Source organism: Hylaeus anthracinus, unplaced genomic scaffold (genome assembly GCF_026225885.1).
Source record: "Hylaeus anthracinus isolate JK02 unplaced genomic scaffold, UHH_iyHylAnth1.0_haploid 0, whole genome shotgun sequence".
NCBI classification, from domain to species: domain Eukaryota; kingdom Metazoa; phylum Arthropoda; class Insecta; order Hymenoptera; family Colletidae; genus Hylaeus; species Hylaeus anthracinus.
Window position 1 is genome coordinate 16,844,046 of NW_026533254.1, and position 22,522 is coordinate 16,866,567.

The window sequence follows — 22,522 nt, forward strand, 5'->3', positions numbered from 1 at the left end:
AAAATTCTAAGGGAAGTGTATTTTTCAATCCAGCTTAGGAAACATTGAACTGAATTATTCGGAGCTTACACGGAGTCGCTTAATCTTACATTGACGAGAACAACATAGAACTCGTTTGTTCCTTAATAATTTACTGCTTCGTAGCCATACATGGCTTATACAACGTGCAATGATTACAATAATTGCGGTTCGCTTAATCGCTACATAATCGGAATCTTATGTTACATTTTCCGAGAAACCTTCGTGGGCTCGTTTATAATTTCAAATGCCAGTCGATTTGTCGCTTCGTGCAGGATGTTTTCCAGCGGAAAAATAAAACTTCGTGCGTTCGCCTAGCGAAAACTAGGGAAAGAGTTCGTATAATTCGCGGGCTCGCGAATAATCTGTTCGAAAATTGTAACGCGAGAGATACAATTTGTCAACGACGACAGCGATTGTATCGATAAGGGTGACTGACGTTTCGAAATGAAATGCAAATAGTGATTAATAGTAGTTGTATTGATCACCATCGACGACCTCAAGTAGGAAACAAATATCCTCGACCTATTCTTAGTTGGTAAAGTAACGACAACGAGCCTGCTATCAGATATTCAGATCCTCGCGAGAAATAAAAAATCAACGCGTTGATCGCCACATCGCTCATGCATGGGCGACAATGCTTTTTATCAAAGTGCCAAAAAACAAAATTAATTCTGAAAGTCAAGCGTCAAAGAAAATAAATTTAAACGAAAGAATTTCGATGAAGTTATCGTAGCATCCGCGTCACCCATACCCAACGACAAGGAGTCAAATGAGAACACGAAACGTAGCGTACGGAATTGGTCGCGCAGGTAAAGCGGTAGACTGTAGGTCCGAGGCAGTGATGGGCAAAACCCTAGTTTTCGAATAAATCCGAAGTTTGCCGATATGTTTGTCTCGTTTTCTTCTTCGGTAAATGTTCAAAAGAGGAAACGAGACGAACACATCGGTAAACTTCAAATTTATTCGAAGCCTAGGGTTTTGCCCATATCTCTGGTCCGGAGGATCGTGGCTTCGAATCTCCGTGCTCTCTCATTTTTCGTTACGTAGTTTCCAAAGGTCTGTAAACAAAATTCAAGAAATTCAAGCGGTAGAAATTTTCATAAATATTAGTCTGGCAATGGAAAGGCTTGATACATAAGTTGTATCGTGAATGGAAACGTGGTGTTCCAAGAACGTATTTGGATTTTTCTTTCCAGGCCCGTCGCACTGGGGCGACAAGTACAAGACCTGTTTGGGGAAATACCAGTCCCCCATCGACATTGAAGTGAACGACGTTCAGCCCGCCAGCTTTCCACCTGTAGAATTTTCTAATGTCCAGAGTCCTCATAAGGCTAATATGACGAACAATGGGCACACAGGTACGTGCTAGCAAGGTCGAGATATCGACACGCACGAGAACAACGGCCATTGTCGACATTTGTGAAACTGTAAGGACACCAGCAATCGCGTTCGCGGGATAAAATAAAAAATAGAAGCGAAGTATCGATTCCCCGGGCGATCCTTTCGTTCATCGATCCGGCGATAGGCAGAATTATTTCTCGCTAAACGTTCGTACAACGAGAAAATAATTACTGTAACGCGCATACGCCGGTTCGGAAGGCAAACAGGACTCGTGTTCTACTTTTGCAGGACGTGCCTATAATCGCACGTCTGGGGCCCTATGATCCACTTTTTTGTACCGTGTCCCACTTATACCTTCAAACTGACCCTCAGATTGCAGAATAGCAAAGGTCTTCTCGATTTCTCTTCGCGCAAGCAATTTCTATCTATGTTTCTATCCCTATTCTATTCCTATTTCTCTCAAATTCAGAAACACGCTATATATACACAATGAATAATTATTCGTCGGGTATCGAAAATTTGCACACTAGATAGTAGAAGGTTGTTGGCAACACGGGCGATTACATACATGTATGTACACATTTTAAAGGATCGTTTCGTAAAGAATATATCTCATAGTCCAACTGGACTCGAGGCATTTCACTTTTTCTCGTGCTCAGTGTTTACAGAGTCGTTGAGGCAGCCTTGAATTTTTTAATGGCACTACCTATTTTTTTTTTTTTTTTTCTTTTTTTTCGGTACTGTATCACAGTCGTTAAGAAGACGAATTCCACGACCTGTAACATAGTAACCTCGAGGTGACTTCCATAAATCACGGTAAACGATAAACACAAAGTGGTAATCACTACTCTTCAGACCAGATTGCAATCGTTCAATGAGCGCAGATATTAGAAGAAATAATACGTGTTCCGAGGGTGATGGCGACCGCGAGGTCACTCCGTTACAGGTCATCGAATTTGTTTTAAAACGAACAGTGTGCCGGAACAAAAGCGTGGTTTTATTTTAAAAAGTCGAGGTATCTCCGAAAATATAAGACATCGAAGAAGTGAAATGTTTCTTAATACAGAGGTGTTGAAATAGAAACCAATATTTGACAATCCTAACGTAAACACTATTTACCACTCTTCGACGCAACATTTGAACTCGCCATGCTGATTACATAAAGAGTATAGTAACGATTTAATAATTGAGAGTTTCCATCATTTCAATTGTGATTAAATGAATAATTGGTCGATTTACGATAATCGATTACGGTAATAGTTAGCAATGAATTACTCGTGCCGTTCGAACAGAATTTTCTCCCGTTTCCCAGAATACAACGAAATTTAAAGTGCAATTAGTCCACGTTAGTATCAATCGCTTTAATTATTGTAAGCGTGGTACTTCGCACGTGACTCCTGTCCTTGAAGAGCTACAAACTAACGTGGATTATTACACGTCATATACGCGAGTCTCGACGTAATTAAGGTAAATCGTGTGTGGATTGTCGTGTATCGAGAAAAATGGCTCTTGGTCAACGAGATTTTTCAACAAATAAACAATTTTAACAAGCGCAATGGGAATATAACGAACGTTGTAATTGCATCGTGCGATTTGCTCGTTTAGTGATGATCCAGATCGTGGATACAGACGTGCCCACGGTATCGGGAGGGCCGCTCAACGGTTCGTACGTCTTTCAACAATTGCATTTCCACTGGGGCCAAAACGACAAGATCGGATCCGAGGATCTCATCAACAATAAATCATTCTCGATGGAACTTCACGCTGTGTTCTGGAAGAAGTCGTACGAGAGCTCGGAGGAGGCGATGAAACATCCCGATGGACTCACCGTCCTAGCATACTTGTACGAGGTAACAAAACTTTGAAATTCGTATCGTACATATTTTTATTCAAAGCTTGCTCTTATAAAAATTAGAGGAAACCAACCAATCTTCGCTTCCAGCATCAACAGTGTTTAGTCGTGCCATATTAAGTCATCTTCAGCTTCTACAAAAATAATATCATATCAGTTATCAAACACAAATACATTGAACAATTAAATTAAATGTTTTTCTAACTGAAACTGTCGAAATAAGAATGGGTTTAGTTCACCAAAGAAGCTAAGCTTCACTTTCAGCATCAACAGTGTTTAGTCTTGCCATATTAAGTCATCTTCAGCTTCTACAAAAATAATATCATATCAGTTATCCACCACAAATACATTGAACAATTAAATTAAATGTTCTTGTAACTGAAACTGTCGAAATAAGAATGGGTTTAGTTCACCAAAGAAGCTAAGCTTCACTTTCAGCATCGACAGTGTTTAGTCTTGCCATATAAAGTAATTTTCAGCTTCTATAAAAATAAAATTACATCGGTCATGCAACGCAAATGGATTAACCAATTAAATTAAGTGTTGTAAATGAAACTGTCGATACGCAGAAGTAACGATCGACCGCTGCCGCTCATTGTTATGTAAATATTAAAATCCCTTGGTACCAGTGTTAACTTTCAACTAACGATAAAAATAGCGTACCCTTGTGTTCTTGTATTTGAAAGTATGTCATTTTAAATATAGTAACGCAGTACTTGGTCACCAAGTGCACAAATAAACAATTTTAAGTGCAACGATTCGGCCCCACCTCGAAGGTACGTCCGACACTTCGAAATCAAAATTCAATTACGGATAGGTCGAAGAAATAGAAAAGTGCGAAATGAAAGAATATATATTTTCATAGTACGATACGATTAACAGCAACGTAAATTATTGGAGCAATTTACGTTTCGAAACGTGCAAGCTTTTTCCACGTTTCATTTCTGCTTGTTTTGTACAATGTATATATATTAGTACGCGTTATTTACACGGCAAATCAGTTATGTCGATCATATTTGCAGAACTATTTAAGACGTTCGTATGACACTCATACGGTGCCCTCGGGCTTCCGAACGTTTCCGACCTATTTCGAATTGTTTTAGAAAACCGAACGGATCTCGGTCAGAGCGTGATCGTAACCGTGAAAAAATAAATTCTCAGAGGAAAAGAGACGAAAAAAAAATGGAAGATCTGTGTAATCGCGATAGTGTTTCGTAAACACGGGAACGTTCGAATATATCAATTCGTATATACACATTCCGTTCGGCGCGATTACATTTCGCCAAATGTATTTGATCACGCTTGATGTTTGCGTAAAAATGAAAAACATGGCTCCGGTTAGATTCCTGTGAAGATCACGATGGCAAAATACACATGTTACAGAGCAAGGACGAGCCGAATCCGATCTTCGAGCCGATCGTGTCCCAAATATCGCAAATAACGTCGACCGGCAGTATCGCGACGATAGACGATCCTAACGTCTTGAGCAAATTGGTCGCACCTGACATCGTATCTGCACAAAATTATTACACGTACAGAGGATCGTTGACGACCCCACCTTGCCTCGAGATCGTCCAATGGATCGACTTCATAGATCCACTGTCCATATCCCACGAGCAGGTATTTTAAAAAGCTGTTAAATTTAACGTATACACGGTGTTCCGAAATTGTCCGGCTAAACTTGAACGTTTACCAATTGTAAACGTGGTAAAAAGTGCAAACATGTATCGTAAACGCAATACATTCTAGTTAGACACTCATTTAAACACGAATGTTCGAAAAAGTTCTCCTTGGAAACTTTCAGAGTTTGGCCAGACAAAAGCCTCTTCTTTTTTTGTATCTATATTTATGTAATTAATTTTCAGCTGGAGGTTTTCCGCGGTATTCAATCTTCGGAGGGCGCGAATTTAACGCACAACTTCCGACCGGTGCAACCATTAAACGATAGAACGATTTATTATAACAGTATTAGTGGCAACACGGAGACAAAGCCGACAAGTGCTTCAGCGACTTCAACGACTTCTACAACCACTACTACGGCGGTTCCTACGGAAGCAAAAGGCACGACTGGAACAACAAATGCGCCAACCACAGTGTCGATTACTCCTATGAACAAAAACGGAAGTCAACATTCTGGACAAGAAAGAATATGGATGACTTCGCGTCTGTATCTCTTCTGCTTCTTTCCACAAATTTTAGCCGTTTTAGTTTCTTGATTATCGCAGTTTACGTTCTGTTTCATTTTTGTTACAGCTCTCGCGATGCTATTTGGAATCGTTCTCCTTCTGCCATACCAATAATCTTGACTACAATGAAAGATCTAGTCAATTACTTTAACTATATATATATATATAATTTAAACTAAGGGATAAACAAGTTTTATGTAAGTATTTGCGTAATACGTTTCGTTACAGAAAGGGTATTATTTATATTCTCAGAGGCATTCGTATTTAAACAAAATGTTTGTGACATTTCATCAAATGAATATCACCTCAAGGCTATGCAATTATAGGATATATATTGTATACATATATACTACTACTAATTAAGTGTAAGATTACTTTAGATATTGTATATATGTACACTTTAGAAGAGTTGATTATTATATTGACTGATTGTAAGGACCAGTTACACAAGATTGTTAAATTACAATCTTTTCTAAAAGGTTAAGCCATACGTTCTTTTTCTGAATGAAGAAAGCAAAATCACTCTAGGAAATAGAGTCCGCGATATTGGCATGCGTTTGTATAACAGTTCCTACGGCTGCCATAATGATTTATTGTATTTAATCGATAGCGAATAAGATTTCTTCACGAACGTGTATGTATACATATATGAAATACATTAAATTGAAACAAATCATGAATTTAATTATAATAAATACAAATATTAAAAATACATTTAATCGTTACTTTATATGTACAAAATAATAAAAATCTTACAGCACGAGAATTATTATATTATTGTATTATCACAATCAAGTAGGCGATTCCTCTTGTTCCCTAGCTGCCATATTCACTACAGCAGCCAAGTCGTGCTGTCCCTGTTTGAGACGTTCTCTTATAAGCTCCGCTATTGCCTTCTGAGTTCTTCTTTCCAATTTTTCTAACTTCTTGGCAACGTCTCGTTTCAAATCCCAATCTGGTTTTCGAGGGGCAAGGTTACTGATATCCTAGAAAATTATACAAAGTAAACACCAAGTAGTAATCGATACTTCAGCAATGCAAACAATTACTTACAAGTTCTTCTATGACAACTTTGGTAGTGGCTGCACTTAATTGATCGTGTACTTCCGCTTCTACGTTTCCAGGTTTCGCGTCGTCCAACACTTTGCCCTTGAGACTTTCGTCTTGGGGTTTGTAGCTTCGAAACTTTGGTCTGTTAACATGCAGTGGGCAAATACTTTCAGTTTTCATTTACAGTATTAAAAACAAAAACATTTAAGAATTAAATATTATGTAGAAGGAAGACAAAAGGAAAAGGTTCGATAAATAAGGATGGTTCATAACCTAGATTGAGGTTAGGTTTATAAGTACCCGGAGAAAATGCAGAAACTTACTTTGGCAATTTTGCACCGGGTTCATTCTTATTTTCCTTGTTGTCTTCTGTTTTCCTTTTTAGAGCTTGCAAGCGTTCTTTTCTCTTCAAAGCTTCCTCTTCTAACGAACCTACGTTAGTCTCCGCCATATTTGTTTCGCTGTATGTTATGATACTTACGATATGTCACAAGTTCTTACAGATGGCGCATTACTGTATTCAATCAGTAAGTTCGTATTCGCATGCTAACTATAAATTAGAATATTATTATTGAATAGAATTATTATACAATTAGCTTTCCTTTTTAAACTATTACAGTTTCTCTTGTGAGTTTTCGGTATTTTCGCTCAAATGCATAGCCATCTAGCGGTGAACAACCGAACTATTTTCGGAATATAATCAGCGCCTCTATCGGGAAAATGCCCAAGTTTGTCCTCGAATAGTTTCCACTGTCAGTGTTAGATGGCGCCATTTGTTTTTATTAACTTAAAAAATAAATATATATCTTGTAAAAAATTAGTGGACAAGCTTTGTAATATTAAAATATGAATGAGATTAATTTTTCAACCCTTGAACCCTACATTTTTTATTAAATTAAACAAACGTCGCCATCTAGCGTTGATATTGGAAACTATTCGAGGACAAACTTGAGCGTTTTCCCGATAGAGGCGCTGATCATACTCCGAAAGTAGTTCGGTTGTTCGCCGCTAGATGGCGACACTAATTTATCGCGGGAAAATTTGAATTGCTTTTCATTTAATTAGACTCTTTACTTTATATTACGAATTAGGAGAATAAGATTGATACACACACTATCAATCAGTAGTAGAAATTCACCTTACTTACATCGGTGATTATATCAACATTAGAACGCTAACAAATCTACTGTATTTTCTACAACGAATTAGTTTATTAACATCTTTACAAAGTTCATACAGTTTGGCGTCAGATAAATTACAAGCAAAACTTGTCGATTACGTCTAACATATCATCTACGTACCCTAATGTTATATTAATTCGTAACGTAAGTTTAAGTCTTAACACACATTTAGAAATCGCCGCGTGTGGCTATCGTATTACAACTTTCCCAGGTTCTCCTGTTTACGCACTTGAAATTAAAAAGAAAGGGCTCTGGAGGGTCGCGCGAACGTATATAACGAACATTCCAGTGGACGTTAACGCTTTACAAACCTGAAAGATCTCCTAAAGACTCGCTTTAAGGTACGTTATCGTATGTAGTTCACGATTCGAAGAGTGTACAGTTAGCAAAGCGTTATGTTATGCTTTTGTATCAATAACGATTTACCCTTTGAGAGGATTCGTCGGAGAGAAATCACGAATCTATGCCAAACGTTCGTGAAATTGAGGACGTGCGCATACTCACACACACGGCGAGCCTTCCTCGGTGGTATCGTGAGGTATCCTCGTGGCGAAAGTTTATTTACAGTCGGCAGAGGTATTTTCAATCTCGAAGCGTGGCCGGATACACGGTTCTGCGAGACCCTTGATCTCGGGAGAGTTGAATTCCTGGTAGCGCGACGTCCCGTTTCTAGCTGGTTCTACACGTACATCTAGATAAATAATTAATAGTCAGCGGGGCCAAGGCTGGTTCAAGGCACCAGGTATAACGCGGTGCTGTCGTCTGTTGTCCTTCGAGTCGTCCGCTGAGGAAGGCGAGGCTTCAACGCGACGACCTGACGAGATTCGTTCGAACTTGGACAGAAATTCTGACTTTGGACTTTGGATAACCGTGGCTCGCACGCACGCTCATCGTCATCCCTTATCCTGTGGGATACCGGGAACGAATTGGGACCACTGATAGAATCAGAAATGGCCTAACATTTCACTGATCGAACATCTCGATCGCTATTAGGTTGGGCAAGGTATTATTATAGATATTATTATCGAATAATGAGAAGGCATTTTCCTTGCAAGATGACACATTACATCTATCGGGTTTTAGACTTTATTGTATGAATAATAAACATTAATAAACGTAATCCTCGAAAATTTTGTGCTATCGGGTCTTGGTTTTGATAATAGTAATTATCGTCGAAGTTTCTATGAATATACATACAGAATTCAGAATTAGACGACAAGATAATCATTTTACGAATTCGTTGGATTTGTTTTGTGATCGAATGTTTATTTATATAGTAACTACGTAACGAAACTTTATGAACTTTGACGATTAATATTATAAAAACTGAAGCACAATGGCACAAAAGCTTCGAGGGATACGATGTTTCGTATCTATAGAATAAACGTCTAAATCGTCGTGTAAATCTACAACCTCATAGATGCGACGTCTTCTTGTTAGATAAAAGAGTAAAAGTGAAAAGAGCCGAGGTCAGGACCTAGAAAAGATATCATCTGGAGTTAGTGTTAAGAAACGCGGATAGGGAAAAATTAATCATTTTCGATTCATGAAACGCTAAGACGTTTACATTTGGTTTTACGACTGGTACGCTATCATACGTCAGGTTGTCCCGAAAGTTTCTTTCGCGAGTTGCACTCAATTATTTGACGTGGTCGTGTTTCTATAAATAGACAATCTAATTTCATAGATATTCATGTTGTAACAGTAATGGAGCAAAATGAATCGTGCACGATTCGGTAATGTAACATAAAACATAAACTATCGTCCATGTATCACTAAAGCGAAAGAAACTTTTTGGACAATCTAATGTTACCTCGCTAATCGATGCAACGAGAACAACGCGGAAAGTAAAGGAGAAACAAAAGCGCGATTGACGATAGAAATGCGAGGATCGCGCGATTATATACAGAAAATATGTCGTAATACGGTTCAAGCGTTACGTAATTCGAAGACAACCGGTGCAAACGGGCGGACTCCAGTCGCAAACATTCTCAATCGTAATTAATATCATTACGAGCCGTTAAGGACTTCCTCGTTGCGAGGAGCGCGTGGAAAGTCGCGTTTTTCTTCGGGAATCGTCGGGATCCCACGCAAATTTCCGCGCAATCGCGCGTAGATTTCGGTTCGATTTCACTCGGGATTGTTCGAGATTCCAGCGTGCCGATTACAATAACCGTCGAGTTGCGTTGCATCGAGTCAAACTGCCGTTTAGACTTCCACCGTCACGATAACGGATTCGAGCCAGTAATTGAATCACTAATTAGGAGAGATCGCGCATCTCTTCATCCCCATTCAGCGGTTGGTGCTAAACGCGGTTATATAAATACTATATAACAAATAACGGATGCCGTGATTGCGTTAGGTGTACAAATCTCTTCGTCTTGTCTTATTGCAACTGCCTTCTTCTCCACTGATTTTTACGAATGTCACATAAAAAGCGTTACGTCGGTTTTTCGAATGTCTGATAATTATTCAGCCAAGGAAACGCAACAGTGGAATTCGTCGATGTTGAAAGCGAAACATAAATATGAGTTAACGTAGCTTTGAGCCGGCTTCTACTAGAATTCTAACTAGGTCCCAGACTTGTGGATGATCGCACAGGTGAAATTTACTGTCTCAAGAATCGGAAGACCCTGTTGACCTTTGGAATCCGAAGGAGACGAAAAGGAGACCGTTAATAACGAACGAACAATGCAAGATATTTTCTCGATCATCCTGATACGTCTGCGCGAAGGGTTACTCGCCGGGACGCGTCGAATCGAAGACGAGGAAGACGAACGGAGAAACGAAGGAGGAAAAAGTGAGAGCTCGATTTCACCTGACTAATATCGTCCTGCATTTGCATGGCTCGTCTGCCACCGGTTCCACTTCTTTCTTCACGCCGATGCTTTCCCGAATGAGACGGTCCCCGAGTTCGTCTTGTACTGGAGGCCCTTGATGGGCACGTGGCCCACGTTCAGAGCCAGGACTTTGGAGACGATATTCAGATCCTCTTGGTTCCCGGTGCCTTGCACGTTGCCTAGATCTCCGGCGATACCGGACTGGTACAGAAGATGTTGGATCTGCTTGGCGGGCGTCGCCGGCTTCGTTTGTCTATACTGGGTGTAAGGATTGTAATAGTTGGTACGTTGAGGAACGCTGAATCCGAAGTTGTTTCTGCTGGGGGCTTTGTCGGCGTTGAATCCGAAATTGCCAACCGCGTTGAAGGCCTCCTGTCTGTTGAATCTCGTCGTCGAGGGGAACGAGGGCTGGAAATCGACGGGAAAAGTGGGGAAGCTCTGTTGGAGTCGTTGATGATGTTGCTGCTGCTGCTGAGACTGGTGCAGATGTTGCGACTGTTGTGCCTGAGGTATCTGCTGCTGCTGTTGCGGTTGGTGCAATTGCTGCTGTTGTTGCTGGAGCGGTTGTTGCTGGAGCGGTTGTTGCTGTTGGTAGTTCTGTGGTTGCTGACGGAAGGGTTGCAAGCGTATCTGTTCTTGGAACGCTGGTTGGAAGGCTGGAGGTGCGGCGGGATTAGGCACCTCCAAGGCCAGGCTAGGTTGGAGATGAACATTCTGGTCGATGGGTGGTTGGAACGACAGAAGATTGTTGCTTTGGTCGAAGAAGAACTGCTTCTGCGGAAGAGGACGTTGCTGTTGGAATCGATTCAGTCTCTGTTCCTCGAGCTGCTTGAAACGCTGCTCCTCGAGTCGTTTCAATCTAGCTTGCTCCTCCAGCTGTTTGATTCTGGATTGTTCCTGGAAATAGTACTGTTGTTGTTGCTTCTGTCTGAGCTGTTGCTCGTAGAGCTGCTGCTGCCTCACCAGGAACTGCGTCTGCTGGACCTGTTGCTGCTGCAGCTCCGCCAGCTGCTTCTCCAGCAGCTGCTGTTTGAATTCCAATTGCTCTTGAAGCGTCAACGCTTGCCCATCGTTCGGCGATCGGAAGATAGGCACGACGCTCTTTGGCACGCCCTGTTCGTCCTGTTGGACGGTGAACGCGGCTACCAGAGGCGCTTGGAAGATTTTCACCTCCTCCGTCTTGTCTTTCGAGTCGCCGGGAGCGGTTACGTTGCCGTTCGTCGCGATCGCCGGGACCGATTCCACCGATTTCTGACCGACCAGCGCGTTCGCTGTTGCGATGCCTGTGCTGGCGCTTCCTGTGAGACTCTCCGAGATCTCCGTGGCTGGCCTCAACGTCAGGCTCTCCACCTTGTTCACGGTGAAAGTGTCGGAGGTCTGCGGAGCTTTCGACGCTTTCTGCTCCAGCTTGGGTTCCGTTTTAGCACCGAACGCCGGGGCACTCTTCTCGGACAGTATCACGTTCTGAACGTGGAAGCTCCTCGCGTCATCTCGACCAGCCTTCTCGATGTTCATCGAAGGTGTCTTCAGGGTCACGTAGCGAACCGCGTCGACGAAGCTGGAGTTCTGTAGCTTGTCCTCGGATGGTATCTCGTCGTCCGTAGGGAACCCATGGAACGAGTACATGGATTTCTGTACACCGAGCTCGTTGTTCAGGTTCTTCTTCGATACGCCATCGGTGTTGCCGACATCTCTTTCGGCGAGGGATTCTTTTTCGTTTCTGTGCTGTTCGGCAGATTCGGCCTCCAGTTCGGACAGGGCCTTCAGAAGAGCTTGCCGAAGATTTTTGTCGATTTTGATTGGTTGCTGCGTGACGTTCAAGCTTTTCAGGGCGATGTCTGCGTCCTGACACCTCGTCAAGGTGATCGACGCGGTCGCCAGTAAAAAGGCTAGCGTTACCTGCAAGATTACAGTCAGATGATTAGAATTAACTCTGGATTTTTTATTTGAGAAAATGGTACCAGCACGGAATAATTGAAAAACAAAATTAATGTAGCGAAAACTGTAGTATCCGATGCTCTACAATGACGAGTCAAATGAAAATACGAAACGTAGAAAGCGGGATTGGTCGCGTAAGAAATTAAGATGGTATGAAATACAGTCTGTTCTGTTTACAGGTTTCAATGATTAAAACCATTGGTGTAGTAAAAACTAGTACACAGATTGTCTTGAATTTCTGTTCAAGGTATAAAGCTTGAAGTTTGAAGTAAGAAAATTATCAAGATTCTATGAAATATATTCTGTTCTATTTACAGACCTCTCGAATCAACGTTAAAAGTATGCAAAACGTGGCAGTTCGTTAACACGAGTGAAAGAAGCGATTTAGCATTGATTTATATGGCAGTAAACGAATGCATATTATGATCCTTTTTATTATTCCGATTCGGGAGTGATAGCGTTCTGAAAGTTCGCGTACTACAAAGTGCAAATTTATTATTTCCGTTCGCGACTTTTACTAAATGATTCCGAGAACATCAATATTCATTTAGCTACTGTGCGAATTTCTCCTTCTAAAATATTGCTAATATCGTCCGGTTCAATAATAGGCGAGGTTCGAAATAAACGTTGATCGCAGTTTCGCCTACTATCAGTGGAACGTCGGAAATAATCGCACTTGGTGGAAATGTCAAGCGTTGGACGTAAGGAAACAAAAGTTAGATACCGTAAACGTGTTTGAATATGAAAGTAAACGCGTCGCCACGGCACGTTTTACGAACGGAATGTTTTACGCCTGTGCGAAGAAAAATTTCCGGGTCCAAAACGTACGGATGACGACTGTTTCGTAAGATGTAGGTACAACAAACTTGCATAAATCACTCGCGCAGTGAAAGTTGCCCAAATGTGTAAAATATTCGTCGATAAAAATTGTAGAATTCCGAGAGGCTCGTTTACTCGTTAATCGCTTAATTAATTCCTAAGAGAGAGAACGGTGTATAAAGGTTGGCGTTCGGACTCGAAAATTGCAACATTATACCGCGCGTGTAATTTAACCAATTAAAATTAACGTTTCATCGAGCTACCTGACGAGCAACGGGGTTCGCACGCCTCTAATAAGGTTAATAAATTATATGACGCAACTTTCTCATACCAAAACATATCGAAATGTACTTCATCGTTTAGGTAATAATATGAGACAAAGAGGGTCAATTTAAGAATTGATCTTAAAACATTTAATCAGATTTTTTCGACTTGAATTCGACGCTGATCGTAAGGCCTCGATTTCTTCGCAGTTGCACAGGAATGAAAAAGGTGCCAACGTTCGCGGTTTATCGCAGGAAGTAGCAATTATAGTTCGCTGGTATAAACGCTGCCTGAAACGAGGAGAAAATATCGTTGGAGCTGAGAAACAGATCATTCGAGGCAGCGACCGCGCCTCCAGAGGTCGCGAGCCCCCTTCCGTTAAGCAGATATTACCTCAGCGAACTTTCACACCGGTCGTTAAAGTCTCACCGGCCGAAAAGGAAAAACAATTTTCATCTCTGCCAGGAAAGAAATTCCGGTGTCGTATCATCCTGTATTATAGCATATTTCACAACTTTAACTAATTCAATTGATCAAGATCTATTTCGTTTCCGATCACAGTTGAATTTAGAAACGATTTCGTATCAACTGGGACCCTTCGAAGTCCACTGGAGCATCCTGGACACCTTGGAGCAGGTGTAACGCGTGATTGGGAACGCCTAAGGCTACGAAACGCTTCTGTTCGACGGGTCGTATCTTCAACGCGTAGCCGAAAGAGAAAACACCTGAGTTCCGTGTGCTTAACAAGTTAAGTGCCGACCCTTGCCGAGAGAGAAAAATTCGAGCACGCTAACGGGGTGCCGCTGACATTTGCAAAGAAAGTTTGCTCGCGACGAGGAACGCGTGCCGACGTTTAACAAAGCGAGGCGGGTATAAATGTTAAAGACGCGAACGTGGACAAGGAAAAAATATAGACGGAACGATTATTGCTTTTGTTGACTGCCAGAAGAGAAACTTGTTGTTCCGTTTTACGACTCCATCGACGCTTGGAATTCCGTGGGTCGCGACGTGTACATCCGACCTCTGAACAACCTCTCAACGATCTAAAAAGAATTCCATAGAATAGTCTGGATATGTGTAGACATTTCGTTTCAGAAAGTATGAAAAGTGCTATTAATTTATACTACATTTTGTAACGCGATCAATGAACGATTCAGGCTCGAATGAGTGTGTACCTTTTCACGCGTCGCTTCCGATGTTGCGGGACCACCTTGATAAACAGGTGAAAGTCAATCGGAAGTTGACTGCATTAACACACGCGTCCTTTATAAATTTATATTTCTTTGTTTCCGGGCGAATATTTTATCCAAGGTTATTGGAAAATCGACAATCTCGAAAGATTAGAAGAGAAGAATTCCTCGTTCAGTATCCATTTTTGAAAAACAGAGGGTTATTACGGAGGCTCGGCCGAAGTGGTGGACCATCTTCAGAAACTTTCTAAATCGCCGAATAATCGTGCGAACATCTCGATCTTTTTCGGCTCAGCGTCTCATTAACTCGGGAACAAGTCCCCCTGTGTGTTACCGATCGATTCGTCCGCACTTTCGATGCGAGTTTCACTTTCGAAAATCGTCTTTTTTTTTTTTTTTTATGGATCCGTTGACCGATCATTCGACACGTGTGATCGCCTCGGTATCCGCGGAACGACCAGCCGAGAAAAAATTCCCACGAAATGGGAGAAAAGTAAATAGATTGCTATTCCAGGGGCATGGATGTGAAATTCCATAGGCGTTCTCCGTCGGTACGCGTGAGCGACGTCTTCATCGACAATCGGCTTTCTACGAGTTGATTTTCCAGAAGACAATTCCCCTCCCGTCGGCCCGTCATTTTCCAACACGCGAACGGATCCAGCGTGAATTTCTCCATGGCGAGCAGTCTCGGCTATTAGAAAATAACAACTGCACGCAAAAAGTCTGATAGTTTGTCGTCATTTGAAAGTGCAGATGCAACGTTACGGATGCGAGAAGAAACGTAAACGCTACAGCTAATAAAAATCAGGCCTCTGTACAATTAGAATTATCTAGACGAAAATAAATGCGCTTGGAATATCCCGGAGCGTCGTTGCTAATGAAATTCTAAGCTTCCTAATCTCCTAAGAATGTTAAACAATGTTTCCATTGTGTCCAAATACTTTCGTCGGTGATTAATCGTTAGCGAGTAATCCGTGGCAATTAAGCAAGTGCCGTTAAGCGATACGTTGGCCGATTGGATTAATTATCAGCACGCGGAGTGAACCAGTCAAGCTCCAATTACGGTAATAATTTTGCTATAGGTATCATGCGATACTCCACGTCCCGCGATGCTATCCCACGTTCAGTTTCTTATTGTTGCGTTTGGATTTCTTTAAACGTCATTTCGCTGCATCTGCTTCCCACGAATTCGTTTCTTTTATATATAATAGAAAATGTACAAGAGAACGATGGTGTGCGATTTGCCAAGAACCAGGAAACGGGTTTTTGAAACTCGTTAGAACATTTTTCGCTCGGTTTCGCAACCGCGGCTGGCGCGAGAAAGTTGGTCCAAAATTTCGTAGGATGACAAGCATCTCGCGAGGGAAAGCGAACCGGGATATATTTTTCGCGTCAGAAATCGCTGTTACACATGCTGCTTAAAAAAAAAAAAAAAAAAAAAATAAATAAATACATGTCGAATTGAGTAACCTCCTCCTTTTCGAAGTCGGTTAAAAATTGATGGCGCTGACAAGGTAATCTCTATATGGAGGTTCTAATTATGGTAAACAAAATTGCTGACGGAAAGAGAATACTCTTCTTTAGAGTAGGAGCTTGAAGAAATTCAACGCTGCTTCGGTGCTGGAAAGCTTCGATCCTAAATGCTCCGATAACAAAATGTTTCGATCCCAAGTGCTCCGATATTAAAATGTTTCGATCCTAAACGCTCCAATAACGAAATGTTTCAATCTCAAATACCTTCGTTACAAAATACAATACAAAAATATTATCAAGGGGAGGGAGGATCCACCCCAAGAAATGAAAGAGCCTCTCGCAGCAGAGAAAACAATTAACCTCCCGGAATGGGCAACGAGCACTTATCGTGGTCCTCGTAAAACGAGGCAAACGAAAAGGCGAGCTTGGAAGCGGTTAACAAACGCTATCGGGAATAAAATACCGTGGGAGAGCGTCCGCGTGTTCGCCATAAGACGGTAGGAGGTAAGATAAGTTGAAAGAGAAGCAGCCCGCGGGCAGAAGGCGGTACTTTCACTCGGTAGTGTGTCGAGGATGCTCGCGCTCATGAACTTGCCAGGTGTCCTCCTCGGCTGTGACGAGCGTTTAAGCTCGATATACGTATTACGAACTCGCCGTTCGAGTTTTGTCACGTGCAAGCCACGGACTCGGTTCCATGTAACGCACGGCCACGTTTTTCTCTGCGATTGTTGAACGCCTAGACGCCGAAGGAATGACAACACCGCGACGCAACAGGGGTAATTAAAGCATCTGGAGGAGACGAAGATGGTCTGGCATCTGGTCTAGATTCGAGACACCCCGATTAGATCCTGGATTCGCGATAGCGTCAGAACGCAATAACAAGCTGCCACGCAAATCCAGTGAAACTTCATGAAAGTAGATTGCCTTATTAACAAAATTAGAATGAGAAGGCGATGAAAAGGTGTACGGGGAGATACAATCGCAGATTATGGCACTACAAAGCAGAGTGAATCGGCGATCGAGCAAACGCGGTCATCGATAGATCTAAGAACGAATTTCTCTTTTTTTTTTTTCTACCGACGAGTAGGTCAAATATCGACTTTTCAGAACGATGTCCGAGGTGCACAGACTTTAGAGCGTAACTTCGTTAGAGGTGTTAGAGTGCAGAGGTCCATGATTTGTGTTTCCCCACGGTCACGATTTTCCAACATTCCATGTGAATCACACTCTACCCAATTCACATGACATATATTGTTATTCCTGGGAAAGTGTTCAAATACACACAACAATTGCGTGAATCGGTAGATTATCTCCAGCTTGGTAAACAGAAATCAGTCTGCCTAAGAACAAACCATTAATAAAAATTACGATTCTCATTCTTCTCGGTATAGCTTCACGAAAGTATCGCCATTAAATTTGCGAGGTTTTTACGGTGAAAACGAGTCCAAACACGACCTCGACCCACCTACAAGAATTGAACTTAAAAACAAATATATATACAAATTTAAATGAAGTACCCATTACTGGTGCAACATCCTCAACCTTCCCTCGATATAACGACGCCAGAAGGCCTGGCTTGAGACGTTATATACAGGGATCGCTGTGTTTGGTATTAGAAACAGGTTCACGCAGAAACGCGGAAATCTCGTCGCGAGAAAGTGCGTTCAGACTGTCTCGCCAAATACACCGACGATTATACAACGAGTCCTTGACGCTGAATAAAGTACAGGGCCCGAATGGGCCAGCAAAAAAGATGCGTCGAACGCGATTCAGATGGAATTTAATTGCAACGTGCGCTGCTACGCATCGCATTGCAGGGCGACGAGTGAAAGTCGAGGATGACAGGTTCGTGGCAACGTCAAAGGAACGTCCCCATTCGGAACAATTTATCGGATAAGGCGCAAGAGGTACTCGCGATCGATTCGTCCAAGGATCGATGGAAAGTGCTCGAAAGAAATCACCCCGTGAGAAAGGGCACAGCCCTAAGATTCAGTGTAAAATTATCGAATATTACATCGAATGATTTTATATCGCATCAATCAAGATACGAAAAAACAAACTATCCTAAACTACATCGCACGATCTATACGAGTGCTAACTTTCAATTTCGTCCAGTCATTTCTGTTTATAATAAAAAAAAAAAAAAAGTGACAAAGAAATCGCAATTTTCATAGTACCAGTCTTGCGGTCACGAAGAATCGCCAACTTGCTTAGTTATACTAACAGATCTAGAACGAAACGTGGTAATTTTCTAATGTTTTTGCTCCTTCGAGCTAAACACCATTTAGCCACAATCTTCCACGAGTATCGAGAGCGATAAAATTAAGTCGGTACGAAAGAAATGTCCAATCATTTAGAAAAGGAGATTCGATACGTGTCGGACTCGGTGGTGGCTGGTCTTTGTTTAAGATCGACTCGTACGTCATCGCTCAGCGAGGAAAAAACTTTCTTCTCCGAAAAGATGCCACCTGCTTAAGGTTCGACGAACTCGTCAACGAGGGAGACGTTGCATAGAGTATCCACACCCAATTCGGAGCTCATCATAAATTCTTCTGTAATTGCTTTCTCTCAGATTGTGGTCACACGAGGGACACAGATACGTAGGAACAAGCTTCGTCGCTTTGACTGCGCATTGAAACAGAACTGGAGGGCGTCCGCTTTTTAATCGACGTCGTTTGTCATTGTCAGCGGTGAAAACGGACAGTTAACACTTTGAAACGAGGTTCGTGTCTTTTATTGCAGAACTAGCTATGCCCTGCGGTTTCACCGGCGCGGAATACTACTCTTATTCTACGTACATGTACGGCTCGTCTCGTTACGCTACGCGTCAGTCACGCCGAACAAAGAAAAACAAAAAAAAAAAAAAGAAAAACATCTACACCTGTAGTATATTTGGACAGTGCACGCCGATGATGTAGCCAAGCAACGTTTTTCTTTCCACTTGATTTACAAATTTTTAGATTTCAAATTGAGAACGTATTTTCTGAAAAAAATTGTTGAAACAATAGACGAAAGAAATTACGCATGAAGAACGTTCTTAGCTCTTTAGATATCTCTTGGACTAATTGGTCAACTGCGTTGAAGTAGAAGTGGAGGGAAGAGTTTCAAAAGGAAGATACGTCTTCGATTGGCACTTAGGAAGAATTAGTTAACATCATTCCTGAACTGTTGACCCCCACGCTCAAGGACACTACTTTCTTCGCTCTCTACGCTTCTGATGATCTCACTGTATCTAATCCAGCAATACATTCGAGTACCTAAGGCTTTAGAGTACCGAAGTACTAAAATGTTAAGGTATCGAATTATTGTAGTACCGAATTACTTGATTCTGAAAAATATCCAAGTTCTTGCAATTAGATGCTCGAGTCCACGAATACTCAAGTATACTCAAGTATACTCAAGTACCTATTCGAATCCTTCAAATCCTCAATAATCGAACACTCGGCTATTTACTATGCCTGAGTACTCGAATGCTCCAGTTCGAGTACTTTCACCTATAAAAAGCGATGCTTTTGCGGTTAATACGAAAATAATACTCCTGTCGCGCGAGTCGCTTCCGTTTTCGCTTCACAATTCCGTCCTCAAGGTAAAGATCAAGAGTTTCGCGGTTAACGAGACACTTTTCCTTATAACCTCGTAAAAACTCCAGATGCAACCGATCGCGGTAAGCGATAGATGAAAAGCCACGACCATAACCGCGGTATTAAGTTTCCGTGCGCGTATGCGTTACAGGTATAAATTAATAGTATCTGTGTCTCGTGTGACGGTTCATTAACTCCGCGAAAGCTATCGCTGCACGAAATTCGTCTAATGTTTCGCGAAGAACGAGGATCCTCGTAGACGTCGTACGTGCTCGCGTGTTTCGCGACCGTCAGTAACTCTTGCGTGAAACCAATTTGAATTTCAATTAACGCGTTCTCTTAATTGCGTGCTCTTGCACTACATAACAAATGAGTTGATTAAATTGCGTTAGAGCAGGCACGCACGTTGCGTTCGAAGAATTCGAGACAGTTCTTTTTTTTTTAAACTGATTTAACGATTTCTTTTTGGGATATGTTACGATATGTAAATAGAAGAGTCGAATTAAATTTCCTGATAAACAAGTACGAGATAATATTGCATTTAAGCGTACGAAGAGCTCCAATTAGAAGTGAAGTATCGAAACGTGGAGTATGCAAGCAGTTAAGAAGATAGCACGTCGAGGACAGGAAGGAATACGTTGCAGGAACACTGTGCGATGACCGAAGGAAAGTTTTTTTAATGATAATAGAATGAACGTGCAGTGAAACTATAATAGAAGCAATGAGGAATCGAAGGGTGAAACGTTTACCGACGTTGCCGATAGTTTGCAAACTAAGGGTTAAGTCTTCGCTTTATTTATACGTGCCTTCTTCGGAGTAAGAGTTTCAAGAAACTTCAATCGCAACTGCTTCAATGACAAAATCCTTTAACCCTAAATGTTTCGACCCTAAATACTCCAATAACAAAATGCTTTGCGGGAAGACTTTAAACGATACTTGCTACCTGCAGTATAGTTAATTAATCTGGAACGGTGACATCGACGTTGGATAAATATACGACGAATTAACCACTGAGAGATGCGTCACGTATACGTGCACACTCGGAGACACATACGTGAATCGTGGAACACACGACCACGGGAGAAGAAAGTCGACTGCACAGAATGCTCATCGGGAACTTCTTCTGGATAGAAATCTGAATTTTTCCAGCAACGAGTCGCACGCCACTAACTTTCGATTGCCACCCAGTTGACGAAATTTACGTACTGTTATTAACGCAGAAACGTCTCTATAACAAATCGTTATCAAAATTTGAATATTCGTCTATTTAAAAAAAAAAAAAAAAAAAAATTAACTTCCACTAGTAAAACTATCTAACGTAGACCTTTGTATTTAGAGGTGAACCAATTCACGGGTATAATTAATTCCCAACTACTATCGTCTCTAAAATGAAAGCATCGTTAATGATAGAATCGCTTTAAAAAGGATCTTGAAATATATGGCTCGGTAGTTTTAATATCAAACTCCAATTTTTCTTAGCATCCATAGCCCAGAGGTACATCGAACCCAAATTTCAAACTTTGGCTTAAACACCTTAAGTCACCTGAAAAATAATCCAATGATGACAATATTTCTAAACCGTGACTTACAAACCCCTGAAGTACATACGTGTAAGTACAAGTTTGTACACAGTCGACTATAGAAGTCCTTCGACGCGTTACACTTGCTCTTTCTTTAACACTTTTCACTTATGGTTTAATGGGCGCGATTCACTGTCACACGGCGCGAAGGCGCATCCGTCGTTGGAAAAAAAAAAAAAACGTCCGCGTGCGGGATGCCAGGTGAACGATAGTGAAAATGGAGAAACTTATACGTAGGAAAAGTACAGTGAATGAGTAGTTTCGTACTCACCAAGCTCATGATGCTGTCTGTGGCCACACTCGGTTAGCACGCGGCTTTTACTTGGGAAGATGATCTTCGGGTAGTGATAGTTTTGTGGAAGAGGAGGGGTCCACGATGTTGATACACGTGTATGGTACATGCCAACGGTGGAAGAAACGACACGAGCCAGCGAATCGCTTCTGTCGATGGTTTCCAAATAACCGAGAACCTGTTCTATTATGTTGCGTTTCTATTTGGAGAACACTTGCATTTCCTGCATTTACACAATTGACATTTTTTTTTATTATTGCACATAAAAATTTATTTAAATTGCGATTTTTTAAATCATTTTTCTTTTTATTGCACAGAACAGAAACATGACCGGATCGAATTTAAAATTGGTACCAGTATAAATCGTGCAATGTAGTTCAGTAGGATAGTTTTTGTTTCCGCGTATCTTGATTGGTGCGATATAGATCTACATTTCGCTCAAAGAGTGTTTCCTTGAATTACCTCTAAATAATAAGCTAACGCTTTACGAATTAGCTGCAATCAGAGTATAAACTTCTAGAGTCTACGAAAATTCCTTAAAATAACATTTCACGGGAGCATAACTGGACCGAGAAGGAACAGAGTGGTAATTAAAAACACCGCACCAAGCCTTCATGCTTTACAGTTGACACACAAAAATATAATATTTCTTGAAAGGAATTCAAGTGTCCAATCGAATGAATGCCATGGCTCAGTCGTCATACGTTTGTTTTGTCCCTCTATCGTGTACTTAAATATTTATCGTTGAATAAATACGTGCATTCTTTAAAGGTACACACGTACAGCGATAATCGCGTTTCGTGAAAACCGTTGTATGATTTACACGGAGCATTTAGGGTAGAAATAATTAAAGCATTTTGTTGTTGGAACATTTGGGATCGAAATATTTTGTTATTGGAGCACGTAGGATCGAA

At 41.4% G+C, this 22,522-nt stretch overlaps 3 protein-coding genes across 3 annotated transcripts in view; 1 reads left to right on the forward strand and 2 right to left on the reverse strand.

Annotated features, from left to right (window-relative positions):
* The window catches only part of LOC128887242 (carbonic anhydrase 7-like), a 16,808-nt gene extending 10,791 nt beyond the window's left edge, over positions 1–6,017 (forward strand). Inside the window, exons 3-7 of the mRNA XM_054143340.1 lie at positions 1,218–1,379; positions 2,968–3,212; positions 4,598–4,834; positions 5,080–5,377; positions 5,468–6,017. Of these exons, the coding sequence (XP_053999315.1) occupies positions 1,218–1,379; positions 2,968–3,212; positions 4,598–4,834; positions 5,080–5,377; positions 5,468–5,514 (989 nt within the window). The 3' untranslated portion in view covers positions 5,515–6,017. The remainder of the gene's footprint in view (positions 1–1,217; positions 1,380–2,967; positions 3,213–4,597; positions 4,835–5,079; positions 5,378–5,467) is intronic.
* A 46-nt stretch (positions 6,018–6,063) lies between these two features.
* On the reverse strand, positions 6,064–6,935 carry LOC128887838 (coiled-coil domain-containing protein 12). Its single transcript, XM_054144647.1, has 3 exons — positions 6,774–6,935; positions 6,454–6,592; positions 6,064–6,386 (listed from the first exon to the last, which is right to left on the reverse strand). Exons 1-3 carry the CDS (start codon positions 6,899–6,901, stop codon positions 6,192–6,194), a joined length of 462 nt encoding a protein of 153 aa, XP_054000622.1. The 5' UTR covers positions 6,902–6,935; the 3' UTR covers positions 6,064–6,191.
* A 702-nt stretch (positions 6,936–7,637) lies between these two features.
* LOC128890334 (transcription factor sma-9-like) lies at positions 7,638–22,333 on the reverse strand. Its single transcript, XM_054149142.1, has 3 exons — positions 22,071–22,333; positions 21,588–21,831; positions 7,638–12,370 (listed from the first exon to the last, which is right to left on the reverse strand). The coding sequence occupies exons 2-3, from the start codon at positions 21,594–21,596 to the stop codon at positions 10,508–10,510; spliced, it is 1,872 nt and encodes a 623-aa protein (XP_054005117.1). The 5' UTR covers positions 21,597–21,831; positions 22,071–22,333; the 3' UTR covers positions 7,638–10,507.
* Positions 22,334–22,522: the final 189 nt, after the last annotated feature.

Coding starts and splice junctions, on each gene's coding strand:
- LOC128887838 (XM_054144647.1), bottom strand. CDS start 6,901: ATGGCGGAGACTAACGTAGGTTCGTTAGAAGAGGAAGCTTTGAAGAGA. Junction 6,593..6,773: donor CCCGGTGCAAAATTGCCAAA/GTAAGTTTCTGC, acceptor GCATGTTAACAG/ACCAAAGTTTCGAAGCTACA. Junction 6,387..6,453: donor AAGTTGTCATAGAAGAACTT/GTAAGTAATTGT, acceptor ATAATTTTCTAG/GATATCAGTAACCTTGCCCC.